This window comes from Athene noctua, chromosome 5 (genome assembly GCF_965140245.1).
Source record: "Athene noctua chromosome 5, bAthNoc1.hap1.1, whole genome shotgun sequence".
Classification (NCBI taxonomy): Eukaryota; Metazoa; Chordata; class Aves; order Strigiformes; family Strigidae; genus Athene; species Athene noctua.
This window is the reverse complement of record NC_134041.1, coordinates 51,415,240-51,431,655: the sequence shown is the minus strand read 5'-3', so window position 1 is coordinate 51,431,655 and position 16,416 is coordinate 51,415,240. Positions and strand designations below refer to the sequence as shown.

Below are 16,416 nucleotides of genomic sequence, written 5' to 3'. Positions count from 1 at the left end.
CAGGTTTTAAATGCTCAGCACAGGGACTGCTGCCTAAAATATAATGCATGCAGTGTACAAGCATGAACTAATGATCTCTATACTGAAATTATGGATTCAATCTATATTGGATTTGAAGATCGATATATTGCACTTGGGTTTGAGGATTAGCCCATCTTGCTTTCTAACCTCAAATGCTTTATGTTCTGGCTGCAAAAGAAACCATCCTGGTCTTTACTAAATCACCTCTTCAGGCTCAGCTTTGCACTCTCCACTCATAGTCCAAAACCATGAGCAGACCAAGCTCAGAGGAAGAAGCTCTCCAGTTTTCCTCGCCACTTCCACAGTGTCTACAGCCCTGCTCCAGACACACCCACTAGTGGTCTTTGGGAAGGGACTGAAAAGCAAAGCAAACCCATGGTATAACCTCCAGCATCCCTGTAGCAGCAGAAGCAGGACATCCATCTATCCCATCTCCCACATCTCTTGGAAGCTAATTGGACTGTTGCTAAAAAGCTCATGAGAAAATTTTGTTGTAGGACACGGTATCACTCAGACAAGCCAGTGCAGACCAAAAGCAGGACAGAAAAGGCCCTGGGTTGCTTAGTGTTGCTCTTCTGTCTCCATAAGACAAAAATAAATTGGTTAGTTCTGGTAATTTTCAAATTTTAACATAAAAGATACATATCTAGCTCAATTTTTGCTTTCCATGTCTGTTTTTCTTTTTTTTTTTTTCTTTTTCCTTTTATTGAGATTTTTTTCAGGATAAAGTTCAAAAGTTCCTGGTAAAACTTCAAGTTCTGCCTTATGGTGGAGTTGTGCCCGGAGTACCCCAGATGACTTGGACAATGGTCTCTACCCTCCAAAGGGAGCCTAGAGCAGCTCAGCAGCCAACAAGCCATACTGCACGAGCAAGAGATGAAAGCCCAGGGCAGGTGGAGATGCAGTGGTGCACAGGTATCTGAATATCCCCGGTTTAGGAATACAGATGTTACTAATCCCTTTATTCCTGTAGCACCTGTGGTACTCAAACCACAGATTTTGAGGCCAGTGAAGACCCATATGGTCCAAACGGCCAGCACTGGCACATTTTTATCTGGGATTTCCTGGACTGTGATGTCCGTGTGTGCAGCACAGCACAGGCAGAGCAAACCAGACGCTTCCGGGAGGGCTCAGATCCCTGCACATGTGCTGCACAGATGGGCTGGGCTGGCGCAGTAAATCTGCCATTTTCCTACACATTGGGCTTTCTCTGTGAGCACCAATGGACCGCACAGCGCATGTGTAGTAAATCCCAGCCAGGAGCGGTGGGACAAACTCAGCCCGTGCTGTGCAGGCAATGTGGGCAACCCCTGTAGAGATACCCCATAATTCAGATGGGTGGCAGCCCCAGGGCATGTCTCTGCAGTGTCCCAGGCTGGACTTCCATACAGCAGAAAGCTGGGCAAATGGAAAAGTCCTCAAAATCTGCTGGGGCAGCATCTCTAGGTGGGAAAGCAAAACATGTCAGAGGCACATGGAGGAACAGGAGCCTCAGGCCGGGAGTTGGTGATACTGAGGATGAGACAAAGCCACTGAGCCTGGGTATGTCCATCTCCTTACCCTTGCAGCTGCCTGTGTGCCTGCATCCCATGCCAGCATTACTACTTTTGGGGTCCTGCAATGAGATATAACTGAGGTTCAAACTTGTTTTTAAATAAGCACTATGAAAAATGTAATTTAACATTGTTCAGTCACCCAAACAGTTCACAGCTCTGTCCCAGAAATGGTAATACTGGCACAAGGTGGGACAGCACCTCACAAGTCAGGAATGAGCTGTGGGAGAACTGGGTGGGAGGTCTGCAACACCACAAGATGTTACTGACCCCAAAACTCTGTATTGTGAAACCATGGCTCAAACCTGACCTCTCCCAGAGCATCTCCCATAGCCACATGTCTCAGGACCGCAACTTTCACTTGAGTGTGGGCACGTCTTTGAAATAGATCTCCTGTCCTGATTCAATACTTACCAGTCATGGAGCACCTCCTGCAACCTTAAGCAAATTGCTCCCATGGTTAATTAGCTTCCAAGTATGTTATTTCTCAACTGAATGTGTCTGGCTTCAGCTTCCAGTCACTGGAACTTCCTAGGCTTATTCCTGATACATTAAAGAGCCATCTGTACTTGGAAATCGCTTTCTCATGCAGGTAATTGCAGATTGTCATCCTTTAAATAATTTTTAAAAGTGATGCTGTAACAAAGAATGCAGCTGCACAAGAAGACAAGTTACCATCACACAGGCTCCCACGTGGTTTAGCATTATTGTCTGACTCTAGGGTGCTGGACTTCACAAACACAGGTTATTTCATCTGCTGCTCCCTGGAGTACTACAGAAGTAAACTGACCCTTCCCAAGTCCCAAATGTAGGAGCAGTACTGGCCTGCCTGTGGTACCATGGTGGATCTCTAGAGGTGGATGGCAGATCTCTGCCCTTTGAGCCAACAGTGATGGGTAGAAATAGCTTTATCTGGTGTCTGAATTGGTTGGTGAGGGGGACTAAAGCATAGGCTTCACTTATGAACTTTTTCAGGTTCCAGCAGCACAACCAGATACCTATAGCAACAGAGAGACCCAATTCATGCCACCTGCTGCAAACACTTTGACAAGCAGTGCCAGATTTCAGACGGGGTTTCTCTCCCAGGAGCAAAACCTGGTGGGCACTATGTATAAATCTGCTGCTATATTGTATTCTCTCTCTGCTCAGCACCATCTTTCTTCAACCAACCTTACCTATGGTAGGGCTGCACAAGCCTTCTAGCAAAGAGGGCTTTATGTCCCAGATTGCCCCACCTAGCCTTGGTAATCTGCACTCCAGGGACTGTGGAGGTTGCATTTGGACCATGACGTTGCATTTCCATTGATGTTTTTTCCCACCATTGATTTGTCCAGGCCCTTTCTGAACACGCACCTCTGGCCTCCACAATACCCTGTGACAATGACTTCTAAAATGCCATCGCATACCATGTGAAAAAGCTTCCTCCTTCTTTCCAAAGCTTCCTTCCAAACTACTTTCTGCACTGTGAAAAAACCCACCTCATTCACAGGCTCACGCACCTCGATAACATTCCCCCTGGGCTGTCCATCTTCTGAGCCAAAGAGGCACAGCCTATTTAATGTCTTATCATGTGAAGACATAGCATACCTCCACACATCCTCAGCTCCTCTCCCTGTAACCCTCCTGATTCTGTTACATCTTTTCTGAGATGAAATTACTAAGATTGTAGATAGCAATCAGGATGAAGGTACACTGTGTGCTTATACAGTGACATAATCTTATCTGTCTTTTCTTACTCATTTTGTTCTTCCTATACAGGTGACTCTGATTTTGGCATTCCAGCCTAGATCAAGTTTCAGCAACAAGTATCTTAACCCTTTCCTCCTGGAAGAATAATAGCTAAATCCTCTGCTTATACCTCAGATCCTTGACCCTGCTATATAATGAACCGCAGAATGCCTCATCAAATCCTTCACACCTCATTTCAATGTACTTATGAATGGAGGCACTCATAAATTGAATGCTACCAGAGCTTGAGTTCATGCTGCAGTGACCTCCTCCTCCCTTTGTATCATTAGTTTAATGTTGTTTGTCTTGTGGCTTGATTTTTTGCACAAAATTCTTGCTCTGGACCTATTCAGTGTCCTGGGACACTCTGTGCCACCAGCCTTGCTGTATCTTGCATAAGGGTGAAGCTTCTTTCTCTGCTGACCGAGAAACACTCGCCTCTGTGGCATCACTAAAGAGCCTTAGACCAATACAGAAAGGATGTACTTTTTAAAGAAAGTCAAACAGACAAAGCAGAGCTGCTAAAAAATGCAGTGCTTACAAGTCGCCTGTGTTGAACAGGGCAGAAGTCCTTGTCAGGAAGAAGACAGGACAAATACATACATTTATTCCTGAAACCCACCCAGAGTCATTCCCTCTGCCAGATACCACCTACACTGGGCTCTCCCTGTTTCTTTTACCCACATGAATTTAAACAAACAAGCTCTGTCCATATGATGCCTTTGGCTGCTAATCCAGAACAAGTCATGAATAAAAAGCAATGCCTAGACCAACTGATGCATGCTGGCCCACTCAGACAGCCGTAGCCCTCTTTGTCCTCGTGGTGGCATGGGCAGTCATAATAAAAATACTACCAAAGACTCTCACATTTTTAGCATCTTGATTTTTGCTTTGGCCACTGGTGGTTTTGGAACCCAAGTGTACAGTCTGTGCCATTTCATTAACTATAAGCTAACTCCTCCCTACCACATAAGGATCAACACAGGAACTTGGGTTTGAGGTTGATTTGTGGATGCAAGGAGCAGGTCTGAGGACTGGGACAGGTTTTAAACTGACCTCTACCTGGGCTGCCCACAGATAATCAACACATCATCTCCATGCCCCCTCCCAGCCCTGCCATGCCCACAGCTGGCAGGGAGGAAGGGCTTCATCATGACTGACAAACATGCTTCCTCAAGTTTATGGGCTCCTTTCAGAGCACTGTGGAATAACATCATCACCAAAAGGAGCCAAAGTGACCCAGATGGGTGGTTAACTCTCCACATTTACTACAAACCAGGAGTAGGAGGCAGTAAAGTCATGAAAGATGAGAAATTCTTGTGCCTTGTGAGGTAAGGACTGACTTGTGGGAGCTTCCTCGCCTGCTGCTGCCACCTGTCTGGAGGTGCTGTGGCTCTGTGACCAGAGTCTGGATGTGCAATGGTGACAGCAGTAGCAAGAAGGGGCCAAGAAGGCTGGAAGAGGGCAGACAGAAATCCAAGGAGGCAGCTGGTCTGGTGGCTCTGAGAGCTGGGGGATGAGGAGGTAGGGAAAGACTGTAGCTCCGGACAAGAAAGATTTTAACTTCTCCAGTGACTTCAGCAAGGTCAGGACCCAAAGTGGTCACAGAGCATCAACAACAGCCAGCCTAGTGTGGACACAAGTGCCTGCCAGCCTTTATCCTCCTGGCACTGCAGCTCCTGCCATCATGGAGGTAACACCCCAACACTTTTGAGTGTCCCGTGGCAAAATCTGGGCTACACCAGCCGAGGAACAACAGGTCATGAGTTCGCCAAGCCAAAACTGCCCAGACATGCTGGCCTAAGTTTTGTACCAAATGTTCTGAGCTTTAACACATGTTAGCATCTCTTCTTCCTAATAGCTTTCCCTCATGTTTCTTCTCTTCCAGCACTGAATGTGTGATTCAGTCATGCATTAACCTTTGTGTCTGATTTCTGATCTGCTGTTAAAATCTATGTTAATTCCTTAGAATCTCACAATCTTTTCCCCAAGCAAATTCTGAGCAGTTCTGGGATTCCTGTACCCACAGACGCAGTAGGTAGCTAACATGGTCTGCTCTCCAACAGCTCAGGCTGCATGAATGGTCTAATTAACACCTCATCAAACACAACTCTTGGTTGTGTCTGGAGAAATTCCCTCTTGCACCTGTGCATTCACGAGACACCACTTCTAGCCTCCCGCACAGCAGGCCCCAGCCATCAGAGCCATGCTCCCTCACAGCAGAGCCTGTCCTTGTATCAGCAGTAGTGGCCCTGGCCCTTGCCAGCCCAGTGTGACACTGATTATGCTCTGTGACTGCTCTGAGCCATTGCAGGGTGGTGCAAGAGTTCGGGAGCAACGACTCAACAGTGAAGGGTGTGCAAAGCCCATGCTGCTGTGTTTCAGGTAGGGCTCTCCTCCTCTCATCTTATCTCCATCATCAGAAAGAGCATGGGTTTCACCCAGCAGAGCTCAGTGTCACCCCCCTAAGGACAGCCTTTGCAGTGAGACAGCGTGCACACACCCCTGCAGGCTGCAAACCTTCGGGTACCTGATTTGCACTCATCATCTAGCCTGTCTAGCAGACTCCCAGAGAAAGGGGTTCAGTCCCACCGTGTCCTGCAGGACAGGCCCTGGAGGTGTCCATCTTCCACCACTGAGACAGACACAGAACCTGGTGCGCAGCAGAGAACAATGCCCAAATCATGATGATACTGTCATTATTGCAGGAAAATCTTTAAACATAAAGAGTAAGTTTAGTTTGGTTGCTTGAGATAACAGTTAAACAATAGACTGCAATGTTTGGAACACAGAGTATGCAACAGGAAAATGTAATTTTAGGTAATACTTCACAATGAGACTTTTTTCTCTGAGTGTTTCAGGACGTCAGGTAACTCTAGGGTAGGGACTTTCCCTGGAGAACATCAAATACCAGCTTCTACTGTCAGAGATCACTCCCTGGGCCTCTCTGAGCTGTCCTCTCCCACTTCAGCTCATTTCCATTATTTCCCCCACCAAAAGCTGCTTCCTCACTGTGTAACAGAGCACTGCTTGCCTGGCAGACTAATCCACCCACCCTGACTGCTGCTCTGGGTGCTTATCTCTCCCCTCCTTACTTAAACCTTACTTAAGCCTTATTTAACACGTGAGTCTTAATCTTCCACTTGACATATCTCTTCCTACCTGGTCGACTTTTGCTGTTCATCGCATTTTTTTAAAATAAGCGAAAAACTGTGTAGATTTTGCGTCATCAAGACTAGTAACTGCACACACTTTATTTGCTCTGGACCTACTTGCTCTTCAACCTACTGTGAGCCCTATGTAGAACACCCATGGTGGTCTAGCAAGGCAGACAGCAGGCTTGCCATTGAGAGCACCTTCTTAATTTTTTTCTCCTCTCTCCTGCTTGCTGACTCTTTGGGGTTCATTCAGGATTCTGAGAGGCATGTCCTGGCCATGACAGCCCCAGGCACATGCTGAGTCACAGCCCATTGACCAGTTCTGTGATGCTCCTGCAGAAGGCAGAGCTCAGTCGCACTGAATGCTGAAGTGTCAGGGAGCTGCTGGGAACAAAGCTCACACTGTCAAGCAGCTTAGGCACTGGGGTTTATTTATTCATCCTTTAGCAACTCCATTTCCAAATACTGCAAATGAGCGTTTAGCCCTTTGTCTTTGTGTAATCAAACCTGCTCCTTCTCTTTACGCCCTGCCTGGTCATAATGGGGTCTTTATGTGGAAAGAGAAACAACTCTTTTCTCAGAGGACCCCATGGGCTGTAAGGTCATGCAGGCACGTGCCACTCGCCACGAGCTGCATGCACCAGGGTCTGGAGTGCAGGACACAACGTTTCTCCATGGGAGAGAGAAATCACTTGAGTGCTTGTGGACCAGCGTCACCCTGGCAGGCAAGGACGGCAGCAGAGAAACAGCATACAGCTTGGAGATCAGGCATGCTCATTACAGCTCCTTCAGATCAGTGTGGGGGTCTGGTGAGCCCCCACCATCCTGTCACCAGGGCTGTTCAAACCCTAGGTGTTACCTACCTTTCCTTTCATTTGAGATGGCATTTCTGCCATCCTCTCCATCAGATTGTATGCTACAGTCTCGCTCCCAAGGTTGCCGTCAGTCAAACTGCAGCTCCAGCAACACAGAGCCGCCAGACCACCCTGGCCGTGCAACTCAGCTCTTCCGACCCCTCTTCCCTGGGACCCGGCTGCGGCGCACGAAGGGCAAACACAGCAGTAGGACTTCCCTTTCTCTAAGAGCTTCTTGGCTCTCTCTCATCCCTGTTGTTTTCCTTACTCAGCCCGCTCCTCCCGGCGCTAATAGATTTCCTGCTGATCAAGGCTACTACAACATTTTGTAATTCCCCTTGCGCCACTTTCACGGCACCATACCGAATGCGGGGGCTCCAGCAAGAGATGCGCTCACGTGGCATCGGCGACAGTCGTGGTGTGGGTGCATGGGCTGCTCCCCCACTTTCGTCAGCAGGAGGGATGCTGGTGTTGCAGATGGTTCAACCAGCTTTATGGTCTCTTTGTGCTGCTGCAGCAGAGCTAAGAATCTGGCCCTGGCTCCCTCCCCGCCTCACCAGGGACTGCATCAGTGTGCTGTTTATTGTTTCTGCCAGATCATTCATGCAGATGTTAATGAATGCTAGACCCAGCTTTGCTCCCAGCAGAGTCCCTTCCACACCTCCCCCTGCCCAGCCCTCTGCACTGGAGTTTCTGTTTACAGTCCTGCAGGGAATTTTCCTTCTGCTGCACGGTCTTCGAGCCACACAGTCCCAATTCCTGCTGCCAGCAGGCTCCCACACCTCCCTGGTTCCTGTAGCTGTCCAGTGTCACCTCCAGGTGTCTGCATCCCTCACTGTCACCATTCTTTCTCCACCTCTGGCCTCCCCAAACTAGAGACATTAGAGACATGCCAATTCTCCTAGGAGGGAGCCAAGGGCTTGGCCAGTGAAGAAAGTTGCTACAGGTTCTTCCTCTGCACAGATGGAGAGAGCACAGGGAAAAGAAGTCACCAAATGGGAAGAGCAAAGCAATTTGTCCAGAAGGACTCTGAGACAATATCTACACTGGTAAGGGGTGCCAGGATCTACCTCCTGGTCCTGCAGTCCACAGGAATGCGGAAGCCTGCATCCACACCGCTGCATTATCTTCACATCCCAACAAGGTGGGCACCTCAGTCTGCCTATAATTGGGAAATGCTGGGAATACTTGGGAGAGTGTTGATCAGCCCAGCCAGAAATCCCACCAGGGACCTCTGCAGAAGCTTAGTAGCACAGATTACCATGTCCTCAGGCCTGTGGTACTGTTGTGGCTGAGCCACACAGATCCTTGTTGTCCTGGCAGCTGTTGGACATCAGGAAGCCAAAGAGCAAGTCTACCTGCTGCAAAGGGCATCAGTCTCAGGACAGATTTCTGATCTCTTCTTGATCACTTACCCTTCCAGGAGACCAATGACATTCTTTCTGGGCCTCCCAATGTTTGGCCCATAGAGGTTTGCTCTGGAATAAGTGCGGATAAGCTGCAGCAGGCTTCTCAGCTGGATGTAGTCCTTCCCCAGCTGGCTGCCGTTCACTGAGCGGCCAATCAGGGTCCGATAGTTATTGGGCTCTGGGAAAACAAAAATAGACAAGCAAGGCTTGCCAGCTCTGCTCCTTCATCTGTGCTTCCGGAGAGAGACACATAGCTCATGCTGTCACACAGCTTGAGCTCCACAGAGCTGCCTGCCTACTCTGCGGAGCAGCAGAAGGAGCCTCTGAGGAGTGGATGAGGGCCATCGTTTGTTCTTCTGTGCCAGCATTCCTCCTGCACCCCTTTTTCTGTGTGCTGGGTGAAGCACCTGCACCTTGGTGTCATGCTCCTCCCCTCGTAGGGTCCCCCACTTCCCCTGGTGCTGCAGCCACCCTACAAGTCCATACAGCTGCTGGTCTGGCCACCCCAGAACTGGCTGTGCCCAGCAGCCAGGGCAGAAACATTTCATGTGCTTAATACCAACTGATGAAAACATCCAGCTAAGGGTCTAGCACATGCCACGTCCATCTAAAAGGTTGTGCTGCTTTATAGCAGGGACCTTTAAATCCCTCTGAAACCACATTGGCAAAGCATCCTGAGATCTGCAAATATCCTCTTCCAAAAGGGAATACCTTTCTGCTACAGTGAGCTCCATTCCTGTGGCTCTCCTGTTCTCACACTCACCATTGCCCAGCTCCCAGGAGATGTTGTACTTCTTGCTGGCACTGTACTTCAGCAGGCTGAGAGCATTGGAGCTGTTCCAAGAGTTGTTGGGATTTCGGCGCAAAGCATTCAGTGCAAAGATCAGGTGAAGGCCAGAGCAGTCAGCAAAGTTATAGAGTTTGTCTAGAGACCTGGCTGGGAAGAAACAAAAAACAGTTTGTAATTCAAATGAAAGCTAGTTCCAGGGAGGTTCAAATGATCCTGCTGTCCATCAGACCTTGCCTTCTGTGTAGGATGAGCCAGGGTCAAATGCCATCCCCACGACATCTGTAACTACAGAAATGCACCTGACCTTTGAAACTGGGATAGGGTTCCAGTTATAGGCTCATCTCCTTCCAGCATGAAACTTGGATGAACTCCACCACTGTGTCAAGAGCTAGGGGCCATGTTACCAGAGACAAGTGACTTTATAACATCTCTTTTCATCTGCTCTTGGCAAGGAAAGTTCAGCCTTTCCTGTGCTTATCCTGCCCTGCATCTCTTTCAGAGCAGATCCCTGCAGTGCCTGGGGGGCAGAGGAGGAAATCACCACTCCAGGGTTGCCATCTCACAGCCACCTCTCCTGCATGCCACCACAGCCTGCTCTCTGCTCCCACAGTCCCCTCTGCAGTAACCAAGCCCCAGCAATAATCCAGTAGAGCCTCCAAGGTGTGCACCACGCACCCAGCTAACCTCCACTCTGCATGCAAAGAGAGGAGCTTCATGCCACCCCTTGAGCTTGGGGATAGAGGAGGACTCCCTGTCTGGCGACAGTCTGGCCAAGCCCCGCAACTGGGGTGGTCCTCCTGGGGTGCTGGGGTCTTTGTGGGATTCGTCTCCTACCTGCTGGCCTCAAAGGTCCCCAGCTGGCATCTCGCCTGATGTACTGTGGCCTTGATGAGCAGTGGGGCACCAGCCACCAGCAGGAGGGAAGGAAGAGCTGATTAGGGAGGATTGCCTTTAGCACAGGGCATTGCTAGGAGAGCCAAAACACTTTATGTCTTTTTTTGCTTCAATCTTCACTACAAAACTCAAAAGCAATCAAAAGCCTGACGAAGCTAATGCTAGTGATAGCAGGATACAAACTCATGCGACAGCGAGAGGAGATTTGGTTAGAGAGTAATTAGATAACTGTGGTGTTTTCAATCATCCCTGCCTGTTGAACTGCATCCCAGGACACTTCACGAGCTTCCTGAAGCAGCCTTGGAGATGCAACCACTTAACTGTGAGGAGCCACCGGGGATGGGGAGGTTCCAGGGGGCTGGGAGGGCAGACCGAGGGCTCCGCTTTCAGAAGAGGGGAAGGAGGCGCTGGGGAATTACAGAGTAGGCAGACCAGCTTCAGGTCCCAGAAAAATACTTGGACAAATAATCAAGCTGCTTGTCAGCACTTACAAAATATAAGGAGATGATCAACAGCCACAGGAATGTGTCAAGAACAAATCACACTGAAGCAATCTACTGACAGGAGAGCAGGGTCTGCAGGCAGTAAAGCAGCCGTTTAAGTCTTATACCTTGATAGTTTTTAAGGCTTTTGACAGAATTGCACATGACGTTCTCTCTAGAAAGTGAGATAACCCTGATCTAGACTGGACTGCAGTAAGAAATATGCACACCAAGAGCATCTACCAGTAATTTGCTGTTAAACTGAAGGGTCTAGGCAGCCTTCTCTGGGTCTTTTTATACATTTACAATAAAGGGGGGTATAAAGGATTAGAGGATACATACATTAGACTTGCCATGGCATTAAGGTGATAGCGTGCACCACCATGGCCAAGGGAGCTGAAGGGGTTAGAGAAGAGGCGGCCCCACGCCCAGGGAATTGCTCTAAGCCCAGGGGTGATACTCTGAGATTCCCCGTACCCTTACTGCCCGACCAAAGTGCAAGTGAGCTGGAAGTTACTTGCTCCAGCCAGGATAAGCTGCTCACAGCCTGTATGTCTGTATTTATTCTGTCACCTTTCCTGGTCACTGAAAGCCTTGGTGAATATGGAGCCAGCTCTGAGGTCTGAGAAGAATAAACTTATTTTTAAAGTACTGTTTTAAGGAGGGTCAAGGAAATAAGCTAACTGAATAGCTAATGTTTAATGGAATGCAGCAAAGACATGCAAAGGAGAAGAAAGGAAAAATGTGGAAAAGAAATTCCTAATCCCTTTCACAACCTTTTTTTTTTTTTTTTTTTTAAATGCTACTGGTTGTTTGAGTGAAAAGTAGCTGAATTAGATTAATCTAATGTATTCATTTCACTAGTTCAGGCACATTAGCTGTTTTTCTGGATGTTTAGTGAATTAGAGACAGATACAGTTACTTAATACTCCTTTACTTCAGACCTCCAGGCAAAAAGCTGCACTTGAAATGGCACTCCAATAAAGAGGGTAAGACAGACACCTAAATGACAATATGAAGATAGCAAAAAGGTGTTACCTGCAGTTCCCTTGCTAGAAATGAAACGGTTTTGCTGGTGCAAAACAGCTGTAGTTCTTAAATACTACAGGAGGAGATTTGGTTCATGTTTAGGAGCCTCTGCAGAGGACTGGGAATGGATTTTCCATGCATCCACCAGAGGAAACAAGCCGTCTGTTTATCCCAAGTGCAGGGCCTGCCACTGTGAAATTATATTTTTCCCATGACACTTATTTTGTTTCTGTGCGCCTGGACAGAGAGATGCCACGTGTACTTCATGTTCTGCCATGACTTTCCAAACTGGAAACCTCAGCGATCAGGGGAGAGAGCTAGGAGAAACACACAGATGTCTGCGGGTCGCTCCTGAATGTTTCCAGTGATCTCCCAGCATACAAACCGACCTACAGATTGCAACAAGGCCACAAAGAGCAGAAAACTACTAATAAACCTATCTCTGCATCAAACCAGATTATTAATAAGGGCACTCTTGGTATCAGGAATATCAGGTATCAAGTCCACTTATCTCCTTCATCCTTGGCAGCTGTCTTGGGATAGTGTGAACCTGGAAGCACGAGTCTCTCCAGTGACTCTAGCAGAGCCTTGACCAGTTTGCACAAGATGCCCAACCGTTAGTGGTTAAAGGGCCTGTCTGACCCCTCCTGAGCTGACCGATTTAAACTGGATGTCTCTGTTGCAGACAGCTGCAGTTAGATGAGAACAGTACTGTCATGGGTGGCTAAAACACAAAAAGAAGCATATTTAGAAGACCTCGAGTGATGTCCAGCCCTCCATAAGTACAAACAGAGCCAAAAGAGAATGCTATAAATATTTTACTGCCATGACTAGGGATGGCCACATTACTTCTGAGTAATGAGAACATGAAGAATCGCAGTATTATTAACAGCTGGCTAAAACTCACTTTGAATTCTGGATAATTGCACTGTTCTTCAGCAAATACAGAAAATCTTGCAGGAATTTAACCTCTTCCCAGCTAACAGATCATTAGGCAAGGCTTTCACAAAGCATTTCAATAGAAAAAGCCATTGTCATACCAGAATGAATCTTAATAGAGCAGAACTAGATTTATAAGACATTCTCTCTGCCCCTTGTGCAGAGACTCACACACTCAGCATTCACATGCCACTGAGCTCAGGGAGAAGGAATAAAACAAAACAAAACAAAAAAAAAGAGAATAAAAAAAGTGCAAGGATACGGAGAGCCAGCTTCTGCCACTTACTAATGCTCACGTAGTTGGAGTGAGGCTAACCAAGGCAACAAAGCTATGTGCTCTGTTCCCTCGCACCGAGCGGCAGTGCTTGCTGGCAGGTTTCAGCAGGGATGGGCGCCTGCCTCAGTGGGTTTGGGACTAACAGCAGCCAGTAGGTAGAGACAGAGGCCCCATGGCCTTGGCACAAAAAAGAAATCAGGAGATATTTGGGCTTTCTCAACCTTTTACATCCTCGGTTGCAGAGGCTTGAACGCATCTGGAGAGTGAATACTGCCCGACGATGCATGGCTGGGTGGCCGCCGGTGAAGATCTGCTCGCAATCCTGCTCTCAACTGAAGCTCTGCACAGGAATTAAAGATTTTGGCTGTTTGCATAGATCTCTCACCCTGCAAAGAGGGATACAAACAATTTCAAAATGCAGGAGAAGGCGTCTGTGAGGCCACAAATGGCGGTGGGGTTCATGGGACAAGTACGTTCTTTGGGATCCTTTCCCATTTTTCTTCTTTTTATACAAGACTAAATTTTAAAGTTCTCTGAAAGATGGATGGCACTTAACTCTATGGCATGCCAACACAAAATCTGAGGCACATTAAAACGTCTCTGGCAGTTTAAAATAATTGGAAAGACTTTCTAGTTGTAGTTACTGAATTAAACATTATACTAGAGACTTTATAAAGAACATAGTATTGACTGCCATTTGGTAAGAGGGACAGTTCAACAATCTCTGGGTTTGAAAGTCTTCCACGTTTTTTATTTTGCTTCAGGAATTTTGCTTTGGCAGGATTTAACACAAAGAGTGGAAATTCATGTGCACACTGAGATGGAGGCTGAAATCAGCCAGTGGGCTGAGGGGTGGCGGGGCATGGCATGGTGTGCTGGGGGCTTTCGTAACTCTGGGAAGACAACCAGGAGGACAGGAAAGAAGAGCCTGTTCTCCCTCTACCCCCATCGTTCACCACGTCTGTCTCTCGCACGTACAGCTCATGCCAGTGCTGAGGAAGACAGGGCAAGAGCTGAGCACAGAGCGGGCAGCACACACCACACTCCCCAAATCTGCAGGTTAGCTGAGAGACCAAGAAAACGCACAACAGATGAACCCTTCTGTTGATAAAGCAAAGAAATGAGGTTCTAGAAATATCGATTTCAACTAATCATGGGTATTGCTCGACTCAGCATTCCCCATAAATTCTGAGCAATGCCTGGAGTATCCCTGCAAAGAGCTCCTAGTGCCAACATCAAAGCCAGCAGCATCCCCTGCTCCTCAAACACACCGCAGGAGATAGCATAGGGAAGGGATTGGGAAAGACCTGGCAAAGAGCAAACAGAAGCCCAAAGAGAGCTTTACAGTGAGGGGGTAGAAAGGGCGGTACAGAGTGTTCAGACAAGAGATGAGTAAGACGGCTGGCGAGAGCAATGACTGGAAAAAAAAGGTATTCCTGCTTATAGAAGAACAAGTGGGTACATGGAAAATTTATTTACAAACAAATTGCCACCATAGTCCACTGAATCCCATTTGCACTGGCTCTCTTGGGCGAAAATCCTCATAAAACCACATGTGTGTGGCAAGGACTTAATGTTTTCTTAGCAAATAAATATGAATCAGAAGATATGCAACAGGCAATCAGAGTAACTCTAGACCCATGGAACAGGTCTGCCAAACTGGCTTAAAATCTCCCCATGGATTCCATCCCCAGTCACGGTAGGGTTTCAGATAGGGAAACCCCATCCATAATTTGCACAGTCAGAGCACCAAAGAGTAACCTTCACCACCACTGCAAGTTCAGAGGAAAAGCAACATCCCACACTGTCCGCATGCACTATAACATCCAGCTTGATCCACTGGATCATGGGACGATTTTCCTATTCTAGCTGCATGCTAAACCAGTCCTTCAAAGTTGCTGCTTAATGAGAATTTTAAAGATTTTGAGGCTACCAAGAAACCCACACAGTTGCTGGAAATTGCATTCTAATGATGACCATCCCAGCTGGAAAGCTGTTTGGTTTTAATTCAGTCTTCTGAAGCATTTTGCTATGCAGTAAAACCACACTATGTAAAGATGCTGAAGAATTCCCAGGCAAAGTTGCCGGCAGGAGGGAAAAGTTTGCTTGCCTCAGAGACGCGTTTCACCTGAAATGCTCCCTCTACCTGATCAGCTCCTGATTTCCCTCAAAGAGGATGGAGATGTGCAGAACCGTCCCTTGCTCTCATTTACTTCCCAGGCTTCCTTATTGCTTTACAGGACAGCAAAGGCTGGGGGCGTGCTGCGCATGGGAAGCACTTCCCAGGGCAAGGTACAGTGTTGGAGGTCCGCTCTGAGTGACAAGAAGTGCTTTGGCAGAGCCTAACAGTGCTATAGAAAGGGGATCTAGTTTAATCCCATCAGAAGAATACCTGAAAGTTGGAGGAACTGGCTTTAATACTGCCAGCCAGTAAAGAAATGCTGCACACTGTGTTAATGAGAACCTGGATTTTATATCCAGCTGGATGACAGATGGGGGATCTGGTGCTATTCCCCCCGGAGTATCAAGGGGGCCTTGTTCCAAGGGAATTGTTGTCATCATCCATGGTCTTTAAGCAGCTGAACACTGACCCTCAATATTCATTCAAGTCTTTAACTAAATTTTTCATTTCACTGCCAATGCAGAGGTGATTATGCTGACCACGTGAGCTACGTTTAGGCCTTAACACCACCATACAGAAATAGCAGTCTGGGGGCTTGGTGTCAATCTCTCGCCAATAAGGAGCTTGGCCGGCAGCCATGGATTGTGGGCTGAGTTCCCAGCTGGCATATAACTTGGAAGACAACCACGAGGTCTGGGTTCAATATCCAATTGCTAAGGAGTCTGGCTGACAGCCTTATTTTGTGGAATGAATCCCAAATTAATATAATGCTTTTGATACCAGACAAGGGGCATGGCCCACTTCCAAATGCTCTAAGGGCTCAGATAAAAGCCGCAGGCATTGGGTGCAGTGTGTAAATGGTATCAAGGTCGGATAACAGTCAGGATTGGGCTTAATCCTCAGATGGTGAGAAAAAGGAATGAGCCCTGAGCTCTGCCCTCATGCAAAAAAGAGCTCAAACGAGCAGAATAGCTCTGTTTTCAATCCTCATGTGGTAAAGAGTGCACAGGACAGTAATAGTTTCTAGAAACAAGTGTAAATTGTCATGGAGCTTCAGAAGAGATGTGGGATCTGGGTTCAATCTCCAAATGCTGTAAAGCTCAGATAATGGCCAGAAGGGCAATTTCCAAACCCTGGTGCTTGGGAGCGGACCAAGATCA

The 16,416-nt window shown here is 47.6% G+C and overlaps 1 protein-coding gene across 1 annotated transcript in view; it reads right to left on the bottom strand.

The window, feature by feature from the left end:
* HPSE2 (heparanase 2 (inactive)) overlaps nucleotides 1-16,416 on the bottom strand; it is a 115,217-nt gene that overhangs the window by 29,167 nt on the left and 69,634 nt on the right. The window contains exons 4-5 of the mRNA XM_074908408.1: nucleotides 9,487-9,660; nucleotides 8,730-8,901 (exon numbers count right to left, since the gene is read on the bottom strand). Of these exons, the coding sequence (XP_074764509.1) occupies nucleotides 8,730-8,901; nucleotides 9,487-9,660 (346 nt within the window). The remainder of the gene's footprint in view (nucleotides 1-8,729; nucleotides 8,902-9,486; nucleotides 9,661-16,416) is intronic.